Raw genomic sequence first — 21,409 nt, 5'->3', positions numbered from 1 at the left:
CAGGAGTGGAATTGCTGGGTCATATGGAAGTTCTATTTTTAGTTTTTTGGGAAACCTCCATATTTTTTTCCACAGTGGCTGCACCAATTTACATTCCCACCAATAGTGCACGAGGTTTCCCTTTACTCCACATCCTCTCCAATATTTGTTATATTGTGGTCATTCTGATAGGTGTGAGGTGATATCTCACTGTGGTTTTAATTTGCATTTCCCTGATGATGAGCAATCAGATAACTCTACTTTTTTTTTTTTTTTTTGCGGTACGCAGGCCTCTCACCGCCGTGGCCTCTCCCGCCGCGGAACACGGGCTCCGGACGCGCAGGCTCAGTGGCCATGGCTCACGGGCCCAGCCGCTCCGCAGCCTGTGGGACCCTCCCGGACAGGGGCACGAACCTGTGTCCCCTGCATCGGCAGGCGGACTCCCAACCACTGCGCCACCAGGGAAGCCCAGATAACTCTATTTTTTAAAAAAATCAAATGGAACTTCTAGATCTGAAAAAAAAAAAATGGTTTAAAAAACACAAAATGGAAATTGAGTTATTTTTAGTGAGGTGGATGGACCTAGAGTCTGTCATACAGAGTGAAGTAAGTCAGAAAGAGAAAAACAAATACCGTATGCTAACGCATATATATGGAATCTAGAAAAATGGTACTGATGGACCTAGTGGCAGGGCAGGAATAGAGACGCAGACATAGACAACGGACTTGACAACACAGAGGGGGAAGGGAAGGCTGGGACATAGTGAGAGAGTAGCACTGACATATATACACTACCAAATGTAAATTAGATAGCTAGTGGGAAGCTGCTGCATAGCACAGGGAGATCAGCTGGATGCTTTGCGATGACCTAGAGGGGTGGGATAGGGAGGGTGGGAGGGAGGCTCAACACGGAGGGGATGGGGGATACTAACACAACATTGTAAAGCAATTATACTCCAATAAAGATGTATTAAAAAAAAGTGAATAAAGCATAGGGTGGGAGAAAAATAAATAAAAATAAAAATAAAAAACACAGGACTTCCCTAGTGGCACAGTGATTAAGAATCCGCCTGCCAATGCAAGGGACACAGGTTCAAGCCCTGGTCCGGGAAGATCCCACATGCTGTGGAGCAACTAAGCCCGTGCGCCACAACTACTGAGCCTGTGCTCTAGAGCCCACAAGCCACAGCTACTGAGCCCGCGTGCCACAGCTACTGAAGCCTGCACGCCTAGAGCCCATGCTCTGCAACAAGAGAGGCCACTGTGATGAGAAGCCTGCGTACCACAATGAAGAGAAGCCCCCACTCACCGCAACTAGAGAAAGCCCACGTGCACGGCAACGAAGACCCAATGCAGCCATAAATAAATAAATAAATAAATAAGTAAAATAAACCTATTAAAAAAAACACAAATAAACAGAAAGACATCCATGCTTGTGGACTGGAAGACAACGCTGTGAAGATGACAAGACTACCCAAAGCAATCTATAGATTCAATGCAATCTCTATCAAAATCCCCAACGCATTTTTGGTAGCAATAGAAAAACCCATCCTAAATACCCAAGTATGGCTGGTAGCTTTGAGAAGTAAGGAAATTTGGGGGGCACTTCCCTAGCAGTCCAGTGGTTAGGACTCTGTGCTTTCACTGCCAAGGGTGCAGGTTTGATCCCTGGTCGGGGAACTAAGGTCCCGCAAGCCATGCGGTGTGGCCAAAAAAGAAAAGGAAGGAAACTGCTTTGAGGTAGCAGAAGGAATGCTGGCGGAGGGAGAGCAGGAGGGAGAAGGGACGTGAAGCTGAGAGTGATGCGTGCCTCGCTGCGTCCAGTCACCCGGACCCCCTGCTTGGGCTCTGGTTCACACAAGCCACGTACATCCTCACCACAGCGTCTGCTACACAGTAGGTACCCGATAAGTGCAGGTGAATGACGGCTGCGAGAATGAATGAGACGATGCAGAGCAGCTCAGCCAATGCTCTGGGTGCCCTCGGCAAGTCACCGCGCGCAAATCGAGAATAATAACTCCCCTATATGAAGAGCAGTTCAGAACATGCTTCTAGCATAAGAAAGGCTGCTAGCTGGGTGACTTTAGACCAATTATTTGATAGTTAATAGCAGTAATATGAATCCCACAGTAACATCTTCTCAGCATGTTTGCATGGATTACATGAGATACTGTATGCAAAGAACTTAGCAGAACCTGGCACATAAAAAGTGATCAAAAAAATTAGCTATTATCATCAAAAATAAAATGAGATCATGGACAGGAGTTTTTTAAAAGCTCTAGTGCACCATAACAAAGCTCCAGTAAAACAAAAAGTAGTTTTGAACTGGCTTCAGTGTACCTTTAGGTGGATCTTTACAGGCTCGAAGTGAACTCACCTGAAAACCATACTCTTTGGGAAGGTTAATAGTGCAGGCCGGTGTTTCCACCGCTAAAGTCCACCTCCAGATGCAAACTTTCTGTAAGTGATGGCAGACAGAGGAGAGTGAGAAGGTTCCTGAAGGCTACTGGAGGAACCTACACTTCTTGCGGTAAGCCAGTGACTTCCGCTAACTAAGCAAAGCACAGTGAGCTAAGCCGCAGGCAGGGAGCCCCTGACCGGTCGGTCACCCCCCTCCACCCAGAGAACCACAGACGCCACACGGCCTGAGCAGAGCTGCTCGCGGGGACACTTGTTGCGGGGGGACCAGCCGCTGAAGCTGCCGTGACAGGCCCTGTACCTGGACCTCAGCGTCTGAGATGGTCGCCAGGTACTTGGCGTCGCGGGTGATGGCCATGGCCCTGATGCCGTCCCCTTCTGGGCAGCTGTTGAATATCGTGTGCACAGGAATGCTGCAAAACAGGACGGGGGACACCCAGGTCAGGAACAGAACAGCTACGGAGAAACACGTGGTTCACCCACATGATGGAAAGTTGCTCCGCCATAAAAAGGAGTGAAGCACTGACACAGGCGACAACACGGATGAACCTTGAAACCATGGTGCTGAGTGAAAGAAGCCAGACACCAAAGTCTACATATTGTATGATTCCATTTATATCAAACCTCCAAGATAGGCAAATCCATAGAGGCAGAAAGCAGATGCGTGTTTTCCAGAGGGTAGGGGAGCGGGATGTGAAGGCTGATGGTTTCAGGGTTTCCTTCTGCAGTGAAGAAAATGTTCTGCAACCAGATAGAAGCAGTGGTTGCACCACACTGCGCATATACTAAATGCCACTGAGTTGTTCACTCTAAAATGGTTACTTTTATGTTATGTGAATTTTACCTCAAATTTAAAACAAAAACTAACTCAGGGCAGCACATAAACGTGCTATTTGTTCTCTCCTGGAGCTCTAGTCTCTCCTTCATTACCGAGTGCTGATTCTGTGCCAGGCGTGAAGGATGAGAACATGAAACAAGATGTCTAGGACACCATCCTAGCTCTCAGGAAAGCCGGCGTCCTCCTCCAGAAGGGGGAGTGTAAACAAGCAGAGGTTTTCTCGACAGCAACTTCCCTGCATCTGTCAAACTCCTCAATGCACAGACCCTAAGACCCGCCGATTCCACTTCTACAACTTTTTTTTTCCTACAGAAATAATAGCAAAAGTAAACAGAGATAAATGCCAGTTCATGTTGACTGTGGCACTGCTTTAATAGCAAAAATCTGGAAACAACACAAATATCCATTAATATGGGATTTGTTTAAAAAATATCATGGTAAACCATATAATGAAAAAGCATGCCACCTTCAAAAAGAATGAGGTAGATTTGGGAAAGTGACCAAAATTTTGCGGAAAAAAGCAAATAGCAAAACAGTAGACGTAGCATCATCCTGAGAGAGAGAGAGGAGAGAGAGAGAGAGAGGAGAGAGAGAGAGAGAGAGAGAGAGAGACTCTGTGTGTGTGTGTGTGTGTGTGTGTGTGTGTGTGCCTCTCAGACTTCAGTATTTGGAGAGAGAGAGAGGAGAGAGAGAGAGAGAGAGAGAGAGAGACTCTGTGTGTGTGTGTGTGTGTGTGTGTGTGTGTGTGTGTGTGTGTATTTATATGTATAGAAAAAAGTCTGGAGGAATGAACTCCAAACTACATGGTGACTCTGGATATAGGTTTGGGTGAAGGGGGACTTTTTTTTTTTTCCTACACATCTGTATTGTGTCACTGGCAAGACTTTAGAACTGTAAGATGCAGACGAAGCCTTAACACACGCAGGATTTAATTAGATGATATCTGAATATCTGAGAGAGCTAAAGAAATGCAAGAAACAGCTGAAGCAATGATGGAAGTAAGCTGTGATGTGGTGGGGGTCCCTGACTTCCACTGGAAGAGTGGTGGTAGGAAGACTGAATCTCGGAAAGCGGGCTATGCAGACACCCCGTTGGTTCTTCATCATGGAGACCTTGTTACAGCGAATATACACAGGCCTCAGTATGTCACACAGGCCTCAGTATGTCACATCGGTGTCCCAATTGGCTGGAACCAAGTCTGTGCCCTAGCTGAGGACCTGTCTGCTTCTCTGTCACTTGAGATAGTTTATCCCACTGAGACGTGGCCCCCAAAATTCCCTTGGGAAGGGGGGTCTTAAAGTCGTTGGGAATGACATAATGACGTTCTTCGTGGGAAGGTGTATCTCCTCCCCAGGGATATTTAGAATTAAATGCAGAGAAGATGAAGTCAGTTGGACCTGTACTCTTAACATATTTGTGATAAGAGAATTTGTTCCTTTTTTTAAGAATGGGTCACGTTTAAGAGAATTTAACATATTAGAGTCTAATTATCACAGATTAATTTGTGATTCTAATTGAAAGTCTGTAGTTGATTTAGACTTGTGATTTTAAATTCAAATTGTATTAGGTTTATAAACAATACTAGAACACTTAAGAGAACTTAGGACTTGCCATATTTATGACTAATTTATTAGATTTACAAGAATTACTTAAGTACTGGTGAAGGATTTATTTGTTAATCAGACTACTAAAGAACTTAAAGATGAAACTGAATATATTCAATTTCTAAATGCAGTTTAAAATGTTTAAAAGGAGTTAATAAAATTTGTGAGACCAAACATTAATCAAAGCCCCCTTATAGGCAATTGCAAAAATACGCTAGATTTACAGAGTAAGATTTAAGTTGAACTAATATCTCAAGTAAGAAGTACCGTTTATCACTTTAATAAGGTGAATATTAATTCTAAAACCAGATAATCCTTTCTGGGTTCCCACAGTCATCATTTGCAATATCATAAAACTCATATCGACATATCATTTTAATTGTTAACCACAGATACACTTCACTTTGTAATTTTAAAAAATGACTGCCAGAGTCACCCCCGGTCTAGTGGGGGAGACAGTTCTATAAACAAGAAAAAAGCAAAGGATAAACACTGTTTGAATGGAGGCCAGCTCTGCCTGGGGCAGGGGAGCTGTCAGCAAAGGCTTGAGAGAAGAGAGGCACCAGAGGGGCCCATCCTTCCTGCCTCAGGACGTCCTGATGCAGGAGATGACTTTCCCTCGTGTGTGTCAGGTGGATGTGCCATTTCTTGCAGCTGAAAAGCATGTAATCGCTAGAGATGACCGCTAGGCAAGCAGACGGGAATTTGATTTCGTGGGGGAAGTGTCTGCATGGCTAGGATGTGAGCGTGTACTCCCTGTAACAGGGCTGAGCTGGCAACGGGCAGCAGGGGAGCCCATTAGGATTTTGTGCATGGGAAAAGATCACGCTCAAAATGTTGCACAGAAAAACCATATGATGATATATGATGATGGCCATACATGTGTATTTTTTTTGGCCTCGAGGCAGGCAGGATCTTAGTTCCCTGACCAGGGATCGAACCCGTGGCCCCTGCAGTGGAAGCGCAGAGTCTTAACTACTGGACCGCCAGGGAAGTCCCCTTACACATGTGCATTTAAAACAACAGCAAATGTTCTGGAAGGAAACACAGCAAATATTCTGGAAGGAAACACACCAAATTGACTACCTAGAGGACTAGGATTGGAGATAGTGGCCAAAGGAGACTTTAGCTTCCAATTAAAATGTATTAAAGTGATTTTAAAAAAATCAACAGATGAATGGATAAACAAAATGTGGTATATCCATGCAATGGAATCTTAAACAGCTATAAAAAGGAATGGAGTACTGATTCATGCTACAACGTGGAAGAATTTTGAAAATATTATGTTAAGTAAAAGAAGCCAGACACAAAAGCCACATATTGTATGATTCCACAGACATGAGATGTCCAGAATAGGCAAATCTTTACAGCCAGAAAGTAGATTAGAGGTTGAGGGGAGGGAGAATGAGGAATTCATTAGTTCAGATTTTCTGACTGGGTGCTGCGAGTGTTCTGGAAACAGTGGTGATGGCTGCACAACACTGTGAATGTAATTAATGCCAGTGAATTGTATATACATTTAAAAGTGGTTCAGTGTCACGGAGGCTGGGTTGAAGAGCGAAACTGCAGTGGGGGAGATCGGTCAGGAGGCTACTGCAATGGCCCAAGCAGGAGAGGATGGGCAGGGGCAGTGGATGTGGGTTCAGAAGTTATTTGGAGGTGGAGGTGCAGGACTTTTGGACATTTTAGCGGGAGATGCCCATGGGACATGCAGGTGGACTGTCCTCCAGCAGCTTCCCCATCAGCAGACAGGAAACACTGAGACGGTTGTTGAGAATACGATGGTGCAGTTTCAAGCCCTGGCTCTGCTCCTGCCTGGCTGGAGAACATCACCAACAGCCTCCTCACTGCCTCAGGCCACAGCTAAGGAACGGCCAGAGGAAGATGAGGCTGCAAAGAGTCTGAGAGGGGGCTTCCCTGGTGGCGCAGTGGTTGAGGGTCTGCCTGCCAAAGCAGGGGACACGGGTTCGTGCCCCGGTCTGGGAAGGTCCCACATGCCGCGGAGCGGCTGGGCCCGTGAGCCATGGCCGCTGAGCCTGCGCGTCCGGAGCCTGTGCTCCGCAACGGGAGAGGCCACAGCAGTGAGAGGCCCGCGTACTGCAAAAAAAATAATAATAATAAAAAAATAAAAAATAAAATAAAATAAAAGAGTCTGAGAGGGAACAGACAGCAAGCAGGATGAGGACCAGGGGGACATGGTGTCAGAGGGGCCAAGGGAAATGATTAGGTACTATGGCCTTATGGAGGCCACCGGTCACCTGGGAGAGAGCAGTTCCTGTGTCACAGAACATTCAACATAACTTTTTCCTAAACTTCTTCTCCACCTGGACTCGTCCACCCCCCACCTCACCCCATCCCACCCCCCTACACACCCAACCAAGGCCTTACAATCTTGAGAGTGAATCTAGCCTGCTCTCTACCTCTAGGACCAGGAATTACGAAAGGACACACATCTGTGAGCATCTATCCTGGGCCGGGGGCTGTGCTCTGGATCTTCCTGACAATCCCGTAGGGTAAGTAGAGTAGATCAAATAGCACCCCCTCGAAATTCATTCCACCCAGAATCTCAGAAGCGAGCTTATACAGAAAGAGAGTCTCTGCGGATGTAATTAGTTAAGATGAGGTCATACTGGTTAGGGTGGACCCTAAACCCAATGAGTGGAGTCCTTATAAAAGAGAAGACCTTACAGAGAGACACAGAGGGGGAAACGCCATGTGAAGATGGAAGCAGAGGCTGGAGTGACGTGTCTACAGGTCAAGGACCACCAAGGATGCCAGCGACCACCCGAAGGAGGAGGGGAGCATGGGACAGATTCCCTCTCGGGGCCCCAGGAGCTCCCTGCAGACTCTCCATTTTCAGACGTGGCCTCATGAGCAGTGAGAAAATAAACTTCTGTGATTTTAAGCCACCCAGATTGGGGTAATTTCTTACAGCAGCCCAGGGAAATGAAGACAGTAAGTACGATTAGTCTTTTTTTTTTTTTTTTTTTTGGCAGATGGTGAAAGTCGCATAATTTCTCTGAGTCTCCCAGCTGGGTGAGTGTGAGTTAGCCTCCCTCAACCCAGTCTGCCTGGGGGCCGCCGACAAACCAAGTTTCTGGGCTTAAAGAGCCAAGAATCACCCATGGGAAATTCTCCAAAGTAATGTCATCCCAACAGGCCTTGAGGCAATAAGACAACCTCTCCTGAGAACCTTGCCCCTCGCCCTGCCTCCCAGCACCGGCTTCTGTATCCCCGGACCGGCATGACTCCTTTTTTTGCGGGTCACGGTGGCAGACGCTGTACAAAAATGCGGGGGGAAGTGGCTGCGACATGCCTACCCCGTGAAGCAGTCCCAGATGATTATCAGGCAGTCGGGCCCTTTGTCGGCCGTGGCAACCCAGCGCCTGTCTTCGCTGATGCAGAGGCAGGAGATGACGTTGGGGTGGCCCTGCAGACGTGGAGAGAAGTCGCTCTGAGACAGGGGTTGGTGGGGAGCCCAGCCCTGGCACCAGCAGGAAAGGCGGGGCCCCGGAGGCACACCTGAGCTCCCTTTCCAGATGCCGCTGGCTGAAAATCCTACTCCCACCCGCCTTCCCTGGTGTTTCTCTACAGCCAGAGGTTTTCAAACTTCCTCTCAAAACACTCTCAGGGTAAGCTGCACTCCCTGCAAGAACAGTGGCTTCCTAGAGGTCGAGGCGTATACCCGACTCTGGATCCACGTTGAGAATACATGTCCAGGTCCCCCCACCTCCAGCTCCCTCGAACCTTCCAGCAGGCTCATCTCCCCCCAAACTGCTCACTCAGGTCACTGAGCAGCTCTGGAACCAAAGCCTCCTCACGGGCCTCTGCTTTCACTCGTATCCTCCTACGGTCTATCCCACACAACGGAGGAATCTTCTGGAAACACAAACAAGATGGCAGCCGGGAAACAGCCCCTGTTTCCCTCCTTCCATGTCACCCCTCGCTCACTCTGGCCTCCTCTCCGGGCCTCACGCACGAGGCCTGAAAACTCAGAGCTCTCTCTGTCTGTCCGGGATGCTCTTCCCCGCAAGATGGCCCCGGGTTGGCTCACGCTCAGCCTTCAGGTCTTAGCACAAACGGCACTTTTTTATTCCCTGCCCACGCAATCCAGAGGACGTCTCCTCTCACCCTGATTCTTCCCTCTTAGGGCATTTTCACATTTCCTTTCGAGCCAACTGTTAAAATCTTTGGGTCTATGCTTATGTGTTCACTTGTTTAACGACTGTCTCTCCATGAGGGGAGACTAGATCTATTTTGTTCATGACTACAGACCCGTCACCTGAAACACAGTGGTTATGATAAATACATGTGGGATGAATGAATGAACGAACGAATGGCCAAGGCCACGCTCAGCCATCCAACTCTGCGGAGGCTGGACGCCCGCCTGGCTGCTCCCTACTTCTCAGCCCGTCTGCCCCGCCTGCCCCCCGACTCTGAGCCTGCCCACCACACTGTGCTTTCTCCCTCTGCTGCTACCTCTGTGCTCAGTGCTACACATTCAACTAATCTCTGAGAAGGGCTGCTTGCTGACCGTGTGTGTATTTCAGGACTTCTAGAAAGCAAATTCCTTAAGTTACACCCACGTGTCTTCGATCCCTGGCACGATGCTGAATACTGGCTGAGCTCTTTGGAAAATACTTTTTGAAGTTTCTGATCTAGGCATTGACTAAGGAAGGTCCTTATATGTCAACTGAAAAGGGTAACATGGAACTGTTTACCGGGTTAACTGGTGGAAAGTCGGACACCAGGAAAACGTGACATTTGGACAGGTAAATGATGAAAACGAAAGGGGTCAAAAACATCCGGAGCAGAGGAGGCAGAGCGGTGAGGGGAAGGCAGGCATGTGGGGCATTGGGGGAGGCACAGAGCTGGGTGTAAATAAAGCCAAGTGCTGGAGGGAGGAGACAGGAGGAAAGACTGACCTACTTAATACTTTCAAGTCAGGAGACCTGGATGTAAGACCTGGCTTCAGCATCTGCTAGCACAGCCTTGGGCACGTCAGCTAAATCCCTCTGAGCCTCAGTTTCCTCTCCTGTGAAACGGGAATATTAACACTCACTTCTCAGCAGGAGTAGGAGGATCAAAGCCCCTTGAGCCCTGGAAAGGAGTCTGAGTGTTAATTAGGTCCGAATCCCTGCCCTTTGCATCTCACCATAGTCCTGTGGAGACAACATGGTCTCTCCTGACCACATTTTTACAGAAATGTAAAAAATACAGACGCTTTAGATTCTAGTTACTATAAAATTAAAGTCAACTGCTATTTGTAAATTGATTCTGATTAGAATCAGAGAGAAAACAAACAATAAAATGTGTTCCTAAAAACAGAATTTGCTATGGTTCAGAAGAGAGGAAGGAAAACGTGTATGAGATGGAATGAAGTTGACCCCTGAAATAAAAACCAAAGTGCTGGACTTCCCTGGTGGCGCAGTGGTTAAGAATCCACCTGCCAGTGCACGGGACACGGGTTCGAGCCCTGGTCCGGGAAGATCCCACGTGCCGCGGAGCAACTAAGCCCGTGCACCACAACTGCTGAGCCTGTGCTCTAAAGCCCGCGAGCCACAACTACTGAGCCCGCGTGCCACAACTACTGAAGCCCGTGCACCTAGAGCCCGTGCTCCGCAACAAGAGACGCCACCGCAATGAGAAGCCTGCACACCACAACAAAAAGTAGCCCCTGCTCGCCGCAACTAGAGAAAGCCTGCACGCAGCAACAAAGACCCAACACCCAAATATAAATAATTAATTAATTAAAAAGCAACAACAGTAACAACCAAAGTGCTGTAGTCAGGTTAAAGACAACCTCTTTCACTTGAAGTAAGAACACCTGCAAACCTGAAGATGGTGCTGGTTATTCTTGAAGACATTGTGGATGACAGCAGTGTGAGCACTGGCATACAGAAGGACTCTCTGGTTTTCGTCTTGAATGTAGTAAACGGGAAGGGAACTGTTCCATCCGAACGACCAGGTCATGGCCTGGAATACAAAGGTAAAACCGGGAAGGCACTACGGGGCACAGACCCAGAGCTGTGACGCCGGGCACTCCCGGCCTGAGTCCTGGAGGAGAACGGTTCACATCATCGGCCAGTGAAGAGGCATCACCTTGAGAAGTCCTCAAGAGCACGCTACACCGTGGATGACCCCTGAAAACGTGAAGCTACGTGAAAGGAGCCAGATGCAAAGGACCACATACTGTGTGACCCCATCTACATAAAATGTCCAGAGTAGGCAGATCCATAGAGACAGAAAGCAGATCAGTGGTTGCCAGGGGGGAGGGGAGGGGGAATGGGAGCGCCTGCTTACTGCGGATGGGTTTCTTTTTGGGGTGACGGAAACGTTCTGAAATTAGATACTGGCAATGGTTGCATAACCTAGGGAACAGGCTAAAAACCAATCAACTGTATACTTTAAAAGGGAAATTTTCAGGGCTTCCCTGGTGGCGCAGTGGTTAGGAGTCCGCCTGCCGATGCAGGGGACGCGGGTTCGTGCCCCGGTCCGGGAGGAGCAAAAAAAAAAAAAAAAAAAAAAAAAAAAAAGGGAAATTTCCAGACACAGAAAACAAACTTATGGTTACGAAAGGGGGAAGGGGGGGTGGGAGGGATAAATTAGGAGTTTGGGATTAACAGATACACACTGCTATATATAAAACAGATAACCAACAAGGACCTACTATATAGCACAGGGAACTATACTCAGTATCTTGTAATAACCTATAAGGGAAAAGAGTCTGAAAAAGAATATATATATGTATACATATACATACACGTATATGTATACATGTGAATCACTTTGCTGTACCCCTGAAACTAACACAACATTGTAAATCGACTATATTTCAACAAAAATAAATTTTAAAAACCTTTTTTAATTTTAAAGGGTAAACTTTACAAGGATGTGGAGAAACTGGGACCCTTGCGCGTTACTGGTGGGAGTGTGAAATGGTGCAGCTGCTGTGGAAAACAGTACGGAGGTTCCTCAAAAAACTGAAAATACAATAACCATATACTCCAGCAATTACACTTCTGGGTATCTACCCAAAAGAACAGGAAACAGGGTCTCAAAGAGATATGTGTACACCCGTGTTCACAGCAGCATATTTCACAGTAGCCAAAAGGTGGAAAACAAGCCAGTGTCCATCGACAGATGAATGGATAAACAAAAGGTGAGTATTATTCAGCCTCCAAAGGGGATGGAGATACTGACACATGGTCTGACATGGAGGAGCCCTGAGGACATTATATAAGTAAAATACATCAGTCACAAAAAGACAAATATGAACTGAATGGTTCCACTTATATGAGGTCTCTAGAGGAGTCAAATTCATAGAGACAGAAAGAAGAACAGTAGCAGCGGACCGGGCTGGGGATGGGGAGCTGGTGTTTGTGGGTACAGTGTGTGTTTCACAAGATGAAGGGGGTTATGGCGATGGGTGATGACGGTGGCTGCACAACCATGTGAACGTGTTTCATACCACTGAGCTTTTACACATAAAAATGGTTAAGGTGGTAAATTTTATGCCATGTACCTTTTACCACAATCTTTTAAGAAAAAGTTAAGAGGGTGGATTTTATGGATATGAATTCTACCTCGATTTAAACAGAAGAGGAAAGCTATGTGGTGCTTACACAGGCGTGTTTACTGCGTAAGAATTCAATGAGTTCTACACTTGCGTGCGCTCCTTCTGTTTATATGTTATATTTCAATAAAGACGTCTCCTTAAAAAAGGAGAGTCTCAACAGTAAATAGAAACGACTTCCTATTCATCTGCTCCCCAGGGCCTAGACCCGGCGCAGCACCAGACACACAGCGAGCACTTAATGTTGTGAAACTCAATTTACTGAATGAGAGTACGTAGAATGGACAAGTTATAATAAAGTCACTAAGTAACTTCATAAGAAAGGCAATTATTCCGCCTGGTTATTTGTTCCTCATACACGATTTCCCCTGGAAGGATAAAGTATAAAAGAGACAAAATTCCCTTCGGAGGATTAAAAATTCCACACTGCCAGGAAGAAGTCCAAAATAAAAATTTCATGAAATGAAAAAATAATAGGTACTATAAATCCGACTACTGCTTCCAATTCAATAGTAGTTTGTCTATGTATTCAACGTCTCTTACGAAAATTACGGATAAACTGTGGTACGTTCATACAATGGAATATTATTCAGCAATAAAAAGAAATGAGCTTGCAAGCCATGAAAAGATGTAGAGGAACCTTAGCATGTTGCTAAGTGAAAGAAGCCAGCCTGAAAAGGCTACAAACTGTATGATTCCAGCTACCTGACATTGTGGAAAAGGCAAAACTATGGAGACAATAAAAATCAATGGTTGTCAGGGGCTTGGGTGGGGGATAAGGGGGAGGGAGAGATGAACAGGTAGGGCACAGGACATTTTTAGGGCAGTGAAACTACTCTGCATCAAACAACAATGGTAGATACACGTCATTATGCATTTGTCAAAGCCCAGAGAATGTACAACACAGAGTGAACCCTAAGGTAAATGATGGACTTTAGGTAATTCTAATTCATCCATATTGGCTCATCAATTGCGACAAATGTACTGCACTAATGCAAGATGGTAAAAATAGGGGAGACGAGGGTGAAGGAGGCACAAGGGAGTATGTGGGAATTCTCTGTGTTTTTCATTCAATTTTTCTATAAACCTAAAACTGCCCCCAAATAATAAAGTCTATTTAAAAAAGGGGTGGGAGGGATAAATTAGGAGTTTGGGATTAACAGATACACACTGCTATATATAAAACAGATAACCAACAAGGACCTACTATATAGCACAGGGAACTATACTCAGTATCTTGTAATAACCTATAAGGGAAAAGAGTCTGAAAAAGAATATATATATGTATACATATACATACACGTATATGTATACATGTGAATCACTTTGCTGTACCCCTGAAACTAACACAACATTGTAAATCGACTATATTTCAACAAAAATAAATTTTAAAAACTTTTTTTAATTTTAAAGGGTAAACTTTACAAGGATGTGGAGAAACTGGGACCCTTGCGCGTTACTGGTGGGAGTGTGAAATGGTGCAGCTGCTGTGGAAAACAGTACGGAGGTTCCTCAAAAAACTGAAAATACAATAACCATATACTCCAGCAATTACACTTCTGGGTATCTACCCAAAAGAACAGGAAACAGGGTCTCAAAGAGATATGTGTACACCCGTGTTCACAGCAGCATATTTCACAGTAGCCAAAAGGTGGAAAACAAGCCAGTGTCCATCGACAGATGAATGGATAAACAAAAGGTGAGTATTATTCAGCCTCCAAAGGGGATGGAGATACTGACACATGGTCTGACATGGAGGAGCCCTGAGGACATTATATAAGTAAAATACATCAGTCACAAAAAGACAAATATGAACTGAATGGTTCCACTTATATGAGGTCTCTAGAGGAGTCAAATTCATAGAGACAGAAAGAAGGGCAGTAGCCAGGGACCGGGCTGGGGATGGGGAGCTGGTGTTTGTGGGTACAGTGTGTGTTTCACAAGATGAAGGGGGTTATGGCGATGGGTGATGACGGTGGCTGCACAACCATGTGAACGTGTTTCATACCACTGAGCTTTTACACATAAAAATGGTTAAGGTGGTAAATTTTATGCCATGTACCTTTTACCACAATCTTTTAAGAAAAAGTTAAGAGGGTGGATTTTATGGATATGAATTCTACCTCGATTTAAACAGAAGAGGAAAGCTATGTGGTGCTTACACAGGCGTGTTTACTGCGTAAGAATTCAATGAGTTCTACACTTGCGTGCGCTCCTTCTGTTTATATGTTATATTTCAATAAAGACGTCTCCTTAAAAAAGGAGAGTCTCAACAGTAAATAGAAACGACTTCCTATTCATCTGCTCCCCAGGGCCTAGACCCGGCGCAGCACCAGACACACAGCGAGCACTTAATGTTGTGAAACTCAATTTACTGAATGAGAGTACGTAGAATGGACAAGTTATAATAAAGTCACTAAGTAACTTCATAAGAAAGGCAATTATTCCGCCTGGGTATTTGTTCCTCATACACGATTTCCCCTGGAAGGATAAAGTATAAAAGAGACAAAATTCCCTTCGGAGGATTAAAAATTCCACACTGCCAGGAAGAAGTCCAAAATAAAAATTTCATGAAATGAAAAAATAATAGGTACTATAAATCCGACTACTGCTTCCAATTCAATAGTAGTTTGTCTATGTATTCAACGTCTCTTACGAAAATTACGGATAAACTGTGGTACGTTCATACAATGGAATATTATTCAGCAATAAAAAGAAATGAGCTTGCAAGCCATGAAAAGATGTAGAGGAACCTTAGCATGTTGCTAAGTGAAAGAAGCCAGCCTGAAAAGGCTACAAACTGTATGATTCCAGCTACCTGACATTGTGGAAAAGGCAAAACTATGGAGACAATAAAAATCAATGGTTGTCAGGGGCTTGGGTGGGGGATAAGGGGGAGGGAGAGATGAACAGGTAGGGCACAGGACATTTTTAGGGCAGTGAAACTACTCTGCATCAAACAACAATGGTAGATACACGTCATTATGCATTTGTCAAAGCCCAGAGAATGTACAACACAGAGTGAACCCTAAGGTAAATGATGGACTTTAGGTAATTCTAATTCATCCATATTGGCTCATCAATTGCGACAAATGTACTGCACTAATGCAAGATGGTAAAAATAGGGGAGACGAGGGTGAAGGAGGCACAAGGGAGTATGTGGGAATTCTCTGTGTTTTTCATTCAATTTTTCTATAAACCTAAAACTGCCCCCAAATAATAAAGTCTATTTAAAAAATTAACCAAGGCTGATGTGGTAGAGTGTTTAAAGTGATGGCTAAGTGATTAGTTACCAAAAATCAGTGGGTTATATTGGAGCACAGAAATGAAATCTGGTGATGGGATTTCCCTGGCGGTCCAATGGTTAAGACTCCGAGCTGCCACTGCAGGGGGTGTGGGTTCCATCCCTGGTCGGGGAACTAAGATCCTGCATGCCTCACGGCCGAAAGAAAAAAAATAAAGAAATGAAATCTGGTGAGTTTCCTTTCTGATCTTTGAATGATACTTAAGGTTAAATCGATGTACTGTATATTTCTCCCAAGACAGCGTGGGCAACGTGGCCGATTTCTCTCTCCTACGTGCTTCATTCCCCATTCTCGCCTGATTCCATCCGCTCATTCACTGTAATTTATATTTATATTTAGGTCTTTTATTGCGTGGGCGTGAGTGGTAGAATCACGGAATCATAATTGCCTCAAGCTGCAACTTCTAGGAACGGAACTATTTCATATCTGGATGTTCTTAAGAGCCGATTTCTTCAAGTGAGATGGTTCTTTTGGAAACCTGCTAATTCTAAAAGGCCTTATAGTCGTCCTGGAAATTTATGCGTCCTGGAAATTAGTGCGGCCAAATAAATAAATAAACTCAATTATTCTTTCTTTCAGACTGAGCAATTGCAAGCTTGAACCTTTAACTCCATTGCTCAAAGTCGGCCAAATCTACAGAAAGGAGGCTGTCAGTTCTCTGCACTTCCCCCTCGGCATCCTTCCGTCACCACCGCCAGCACAACCGTCACCACCATCACCTAGTTGTTAACACTTGTCAAGTGCTCACTCTGTGTTAGGAACTGCATTAGGTACACACAGTCCATCACTTACAAATCTTCCAAAGGCATGAATCTACAGTGGGGGGAGAAAAAAAGATGAATCCTAGGAAACAATTTTCAGAAAGTAGCAGATGGAGGAAGAAAGAAGGAGAAGGGGAAAAAAAAAAACCTCCTCTTCCTTCTCTTGGCAAATGATAATATTTTTACCCTCGCAGATGGCGCCTCCCTGGAACCCCGTCAGCGGCAGCAAAGGCAGACTCCTTTGGACCGCCTGGTGCTTTTCCCGGTGGCTTTCACTTTTTCCAGACCTTTGACTTACTGATCTACCTTGGGATGGATAGTTTTAGGAACCTGTGGTGGTTTTAGGAGCTGGTAAAGGGATCAAGCCGGCTACAGCAGAAGAGGCGAGGAGAGGAGGGAAAGGGAAGGAATTGGTGGTATGCAGGAGGAGTATTATGATGTGGGAGAGAGAGAGGGAAAGGGAGGGAGAGAGACAGATGGAGCGAGAAGAGAGAGGGGAAAGGGGAGAGGTCGATTTTGAGTCTCCCCCAAGAAAACAGCATCCTATACAACGGACAAACCACGTGCGGAATTTCCTGCCTGCAGAGCAACGCTGCTGAACCCAGATGCAGCGTTCGTGTCCACATACTGTCACACATGTCCAGCCACAGCTCCAAACTGAACTTTAAAAAGACACAGGTCTGTGATTAGCTTAAAAAGGAGCTTTCTGGTGGTATTTTTTTCCATATGCATAAAATTCCCCTATTTCACAATACTCTCAAAACACTGGGGGAAATTTAAAAGCATGTTGCACTTACCAAGGGATACACGTTGGCACTGTCATCCTTTTGGAACAAAATGTCCTCGGTGGCAGTGGAGACCAGTGACACCTTAGGGATCCTTGCTTTGGGCTGGAATTCTTTTTCTTTTTTCTCATTTACGTATAATACTCTTTTTTCTTTTCTCCCTTCTCTCTTTTCTGGCTCCAAGTCTCCCCTTTCTGGTTCCAAGTCTCTCCTTTCTTGTCCCAATTCATCTTGGGGCCTCGGGTCGGTTCCCTCTGCAAGCTCGCCTGAAGGCTGCTTTCCAGGGGAACTAAGCTGTTGTTCCGCAGAAGTGGTTAGATCCAAATCAAGAAACTCTAATTGTGAGACCACGCTTCTTGGAAGTTCGAGTGTTTCCAAAAGCTCTGATTGTAATGAATGCTTTGACTCTCTACCACTATAGGTTTTCTTAAAAAAGAAATAAAAAGGAGATTGTGATTCCAAATACAGTACATGCTGCTACATGCCCTCATTTAGTTTCCTTTCTCTTCCTAATCAGCCAGTCTTAGTGTTAGCCTCACATCGGAATTATGAAGCACTTTTTAAAAAGAGCCTGGGACATTCTGTACTCAAATAACGTGAATCGTGGGCGTGTCAGGTTTATCCTTGGCCTACTAGCAGACCCACAACAGCAAAATTATTCTTCTAAGTGGCACTGGTGGCCTCCAGAACCACCACAGAGCCACAGAGAGTCACTTCTCCTTGGACCAGAGGTGATTTCTACAGGCTGTTTAGACAAGCACACTCCAGCTAACCCCTGTCCTTTAAGTCAGCCCTGGTACACACCTCCTCCAGGAAGCTTTCCCTGATCATCCTCCAAGCTGGGTCAAGCCGGCCTTTATATAGATACATATCTCCTAGGTACCGCTCAATCACTGCACTTAGTTTTATAATGTTTGCCTCCCTACAAACCCTAGAGCTCCTTAAGAAAATGGATTGTGTCTTACTTGGTTTTATATCCGCAGAGCCTGGCAGGTAAGTGGGTAACAAGCATTCAATTAATGATTAGGAACGAATGAATGAACAAACGAATGATTTAATGAATGAAAATTCCTACTTACTGGGAGTGTTCCTGACAAGACTGATTGGGAATCAGTTGGTGTAAGTCTCTCCAAACTGATCATGGACTTGGTGATTTCTTGGGGCTTCACTGTGGTTTCTTCCTGTGCTCCTGCAGCCTCCTCCTCTTCTTCTCCAACAGCCTCCTCCTCCTTCCCAAATTCTTCCCCCTCTTCCTCTCCCTCCCTTTCCTCTTCCTCCTCTTGCTCCCCCACTCTCTTCTCCCCTTCCCCTTCCCCCTCCTCCTCCCCCTCCTCCTGAGACCCTCTCCATGCTAATGTGTTATCTTCTTTTAATTCCTGTTGCATATTTTCTAGCCCTTCATCATTTGGATATTTTTCTTCTTCTTCTTCATCTTCTCCTTCTTCCATTTCTATTTCTCCATATTCTTCTGTTTCTTCCAGTGGGCTTTCCTCTGCATCTGACATTCTTCTCTTTGGAGATGTCTCTAGAGAAATTTTGAGCATAATAATCAGCAGGGCCCTCTGTTTTCCATTTTGATTTCCTGGTCCACAAACCTATCAATGAAATGTGCAATACCAGTTCTGTTCCTTTCCATGGGAATAAAAAGAATGCCATACTCCCGGGAAAGCCTGTCTCAAATCTTTAAAAATACTGATCCCGGGCCTCATCTTTCTGAGAATAATTTTAGAGCCCTCTAACTCAGTTTATATATATTCATATTCCCACAGGCAGCAAAATGATAACCCAGGCATTAGCAACAATTCTAATAATACGAATAAGGGAAGAAGCAGGTACTTTAGCGGTTAAAAGTGCTGGCTTTCCAGTCAGCCTCTCCTGGCATTGAATCCCAGTTCCACCACTCAGTTGCTCTGTGACCTTGGGCAAGTCACTTTACCCCTCGGAGTCTAAATCTGCTCACAGGCAAAATTAAAATGATAACCCTAAATTCTGGGGGTGTTGTGAAGATTAGATGAAATGACATATGTAAAATGCTCGAGCTACAGCACAGAGTGCTTGAGAAATGGTAGCAGTCTAGAAAGTGAAAAAGCCTAACATAGTCTCTCGTTTATTCCTTACAGCAAACTTAAGAGTCTGAAGCTCTGAGAGGTGAAGTGACTTATTCAAGATCATACAGCGAGTAAGAAGCAGACCTCTCAATGTTCAGTTCCGCCATCTGAAAAATTATTGCTAAGATTTCAAGTCTAGGGCCCTTAGTACAGAGCCTCTTCCGACTGCCAAACTTTGCCAAATTCTTCATGGGGGGTGCGGGGAGCAGGTGTGTGCGTCCGTGGGGGCACAAAGCCTAGGCGTGGCCCCTTCCTCCAGCTCAGGTCTCCCTGGAGCTGCCCCAGGTCGAGCCCAGGTGGGGTGAGCGCCCCCCAAGAGGCACCAGGCCCCTCCTTGCCGGGGCCCCCGCCCCTGACTCACAGAGCACGCCCACCCTGGTTCTCAAAGGCCGGGTGGGGTCTTCCCGCCGCGTGAACCCCTTATCCACCTCTCGGCCTCCAGCTGCCGCCGCTTTCTCCTCCAAGGGCTCCCTAGTTACGGTCGCCACCCAAGCCCCGTCTCCATGGTAATCGCTGCCGCCGGCAGGCGACGGGCCGTAAAGCGAGAAGGCTGGACAGCGGTCACGTGCCCAGAAAGCGGCGGAAGCGGGAGCCGGGAGCTGGTCGAGCTCGCCCCCTGCCGCCGCGACTTGGGAGGTGAAATTGGCTTTCCTCTCACCTCTCCTCTCCTCCCCTCCCCTCCCCTCCCACTCCCCCATGTTTTCCCTTGGTGCCATACCCTGAGAAGCTGCAGCGGCCAATCCTAGCAACTCTGACTTTCTGAAGACTTGACAAAGTTACGTGAAGAAGTCCGAACGGTTTGATAAAATTCTCTTTGTCAAATGCAAACTAAATTTCCCGGTCTCATTGGTGCAGCACACAGCTGTCCTCCCCACCTCCTCGCCCGGGCACTACATACTGTACAGAAAATTTTAGCCAGCTGGGATTAAATGTTTCATAGGTTACGTTATCTTATCACATAACGTTTCTGCTAAACCAGTTTGTTAAATCTATTAGGATGATTCCACCTCAAAGTGTCTCTCCACTAGAATCTCACAAAAGACAGCCCACCTGCGTGGCCATCCTGAGGTTTCTGAAAGGGGGGACTTGCAGGAAACCAGCCAAAGGCACTGATGCAGAAGCCTCTCTGCTGCTATCATTTTAGGAGGATGTGAATGAGTCTCTCTCCATCCCCACCCCACCCTCATACCCGAATGCTGGTTGATGCATTTGCATACATCTCAAAAAAATAAAAGGGATTGCTGGATGGGACAAGCTGTGTTTATTATAGTCTAGGGCTTATAAAAGATTGGAAAACACGTGGAATTAGAAAAACAATTTAAACAGCAAACACTGGTAAACACAGCACGTCTGTGGCTACAAGGGGGGAAATCCAGTGGATATCCGGCTAGAGGACATGGTGTTTTGGGGCAGACACTCAACAGGAAGGCTCTCCAGCCAAGCATGAGGACCCATGGCTGGAAGCACACCCAGCACTGACTCCCGTCAGGGCAAGCTGATGATATCTGTATCTAAGCCAAGCCAATCCAGTCCTGAGGAACCCAAGCATGCCTCAGTAGAATGTGCCAGATGCCCTCTGAAACAGAAAGTGGTCTGCAAGAACTGTGGAAATAAAACACTGTGATACGGTGAAGAGAGAAAAAAAGTAAAACACGGAGGCACTAGGAATCACTGAAACTCACTTTGCCATGTTAAAGAGAGAAAATAAAAGGAAGGAAGGAAGGAGGAATCAGCATTTGCAAGAAGACAGCTCTGCACACGCTGCTGGTTCCCACGAGCAATGTCAACGCACCGTAGCAACCTACAAAAGTGCTGATCCGAGGGCAGGGCCAGGAGATTCAATTAACCTGTATCCAGAGCAGCAATGCTGGGCTTCCCTGGTGGCGCAGCGGTTGCGCGTCCGCCTGCCGATGCAGGGGAACTGGGTTCGCGCCCCGGTCTGGGAGGATCCCACATGCCGCGGAGCGGCTGGGCCCGTGAGCCATGGCCGCTGAGCCTGCGCGTCCGGAGCCTGTCCTCCGCAACGGGAAAGGCC

At 46.1% G+C, this 21,409-nt stretch overlaps 1 protein-coding gene across 1 annotated transcript in view; it reads right to left on the bottom strand.

Moving 5' to 3' along the window:
• CFAP251 (cilia and flagella associated protein 251) overlaps positions 1–18,819 on the bottom strand; it is a 49,023-nt gene extending 30,204 nt beyond the window's left edge. The window contains exons 1-6 of the mRNA XM_028480707.1: positions 18,346–18,819; positions 17,279–17,692; positions 10,675–10,815; positions 8,160–8,269; positions 2,699–2,810; positions 2,357–2,437 (exon numbers count right to left, since the gene is read on the bottom strand). Of these exons, the coding sequence (XP_028336508.1) occupies positions 2,357–2,437; positions 2,699–2,810; positions 8,160–8,269; positions 10,675–10,815; positions 17,279–17,692; positions 18,346–18,810 (1,323 nt within the window). The 5' untranslated portion in view covers positions 18,811–18,819. The remainder of the gene's footprint in view (positions 1–2,356; positions 2,438–2,698; positions 2,811–8,159; positions 8,270–10,674; positions 10,816–17,278; positions 17,693–18,345) is intronic.
• Between the last annotated feature and the right edge of the window lie 2,590 nt (positions 18,820–21,409).

The sequence above is a fragment of the Physeter macrocephalus genome, chromosome 19 (genome assembly GCF_002837175.3).
Source record: "Physeter macrocephalus isolate SW-GA chromosome 19, ASM283717v5, whole genome shotgun sequence".
Taxonomy (NCBI): Eukaryota; Metazoa; Chordata; class Mammalia; order Artiodactyla; family Physeteridae; genus Physeter; species Physeter macrocephalus.
The sequence above is the reverse complement of the archived record's forward strand: the minus strand, read 5'-3'. Positions and strand labels throughout refer to the sequence as shown.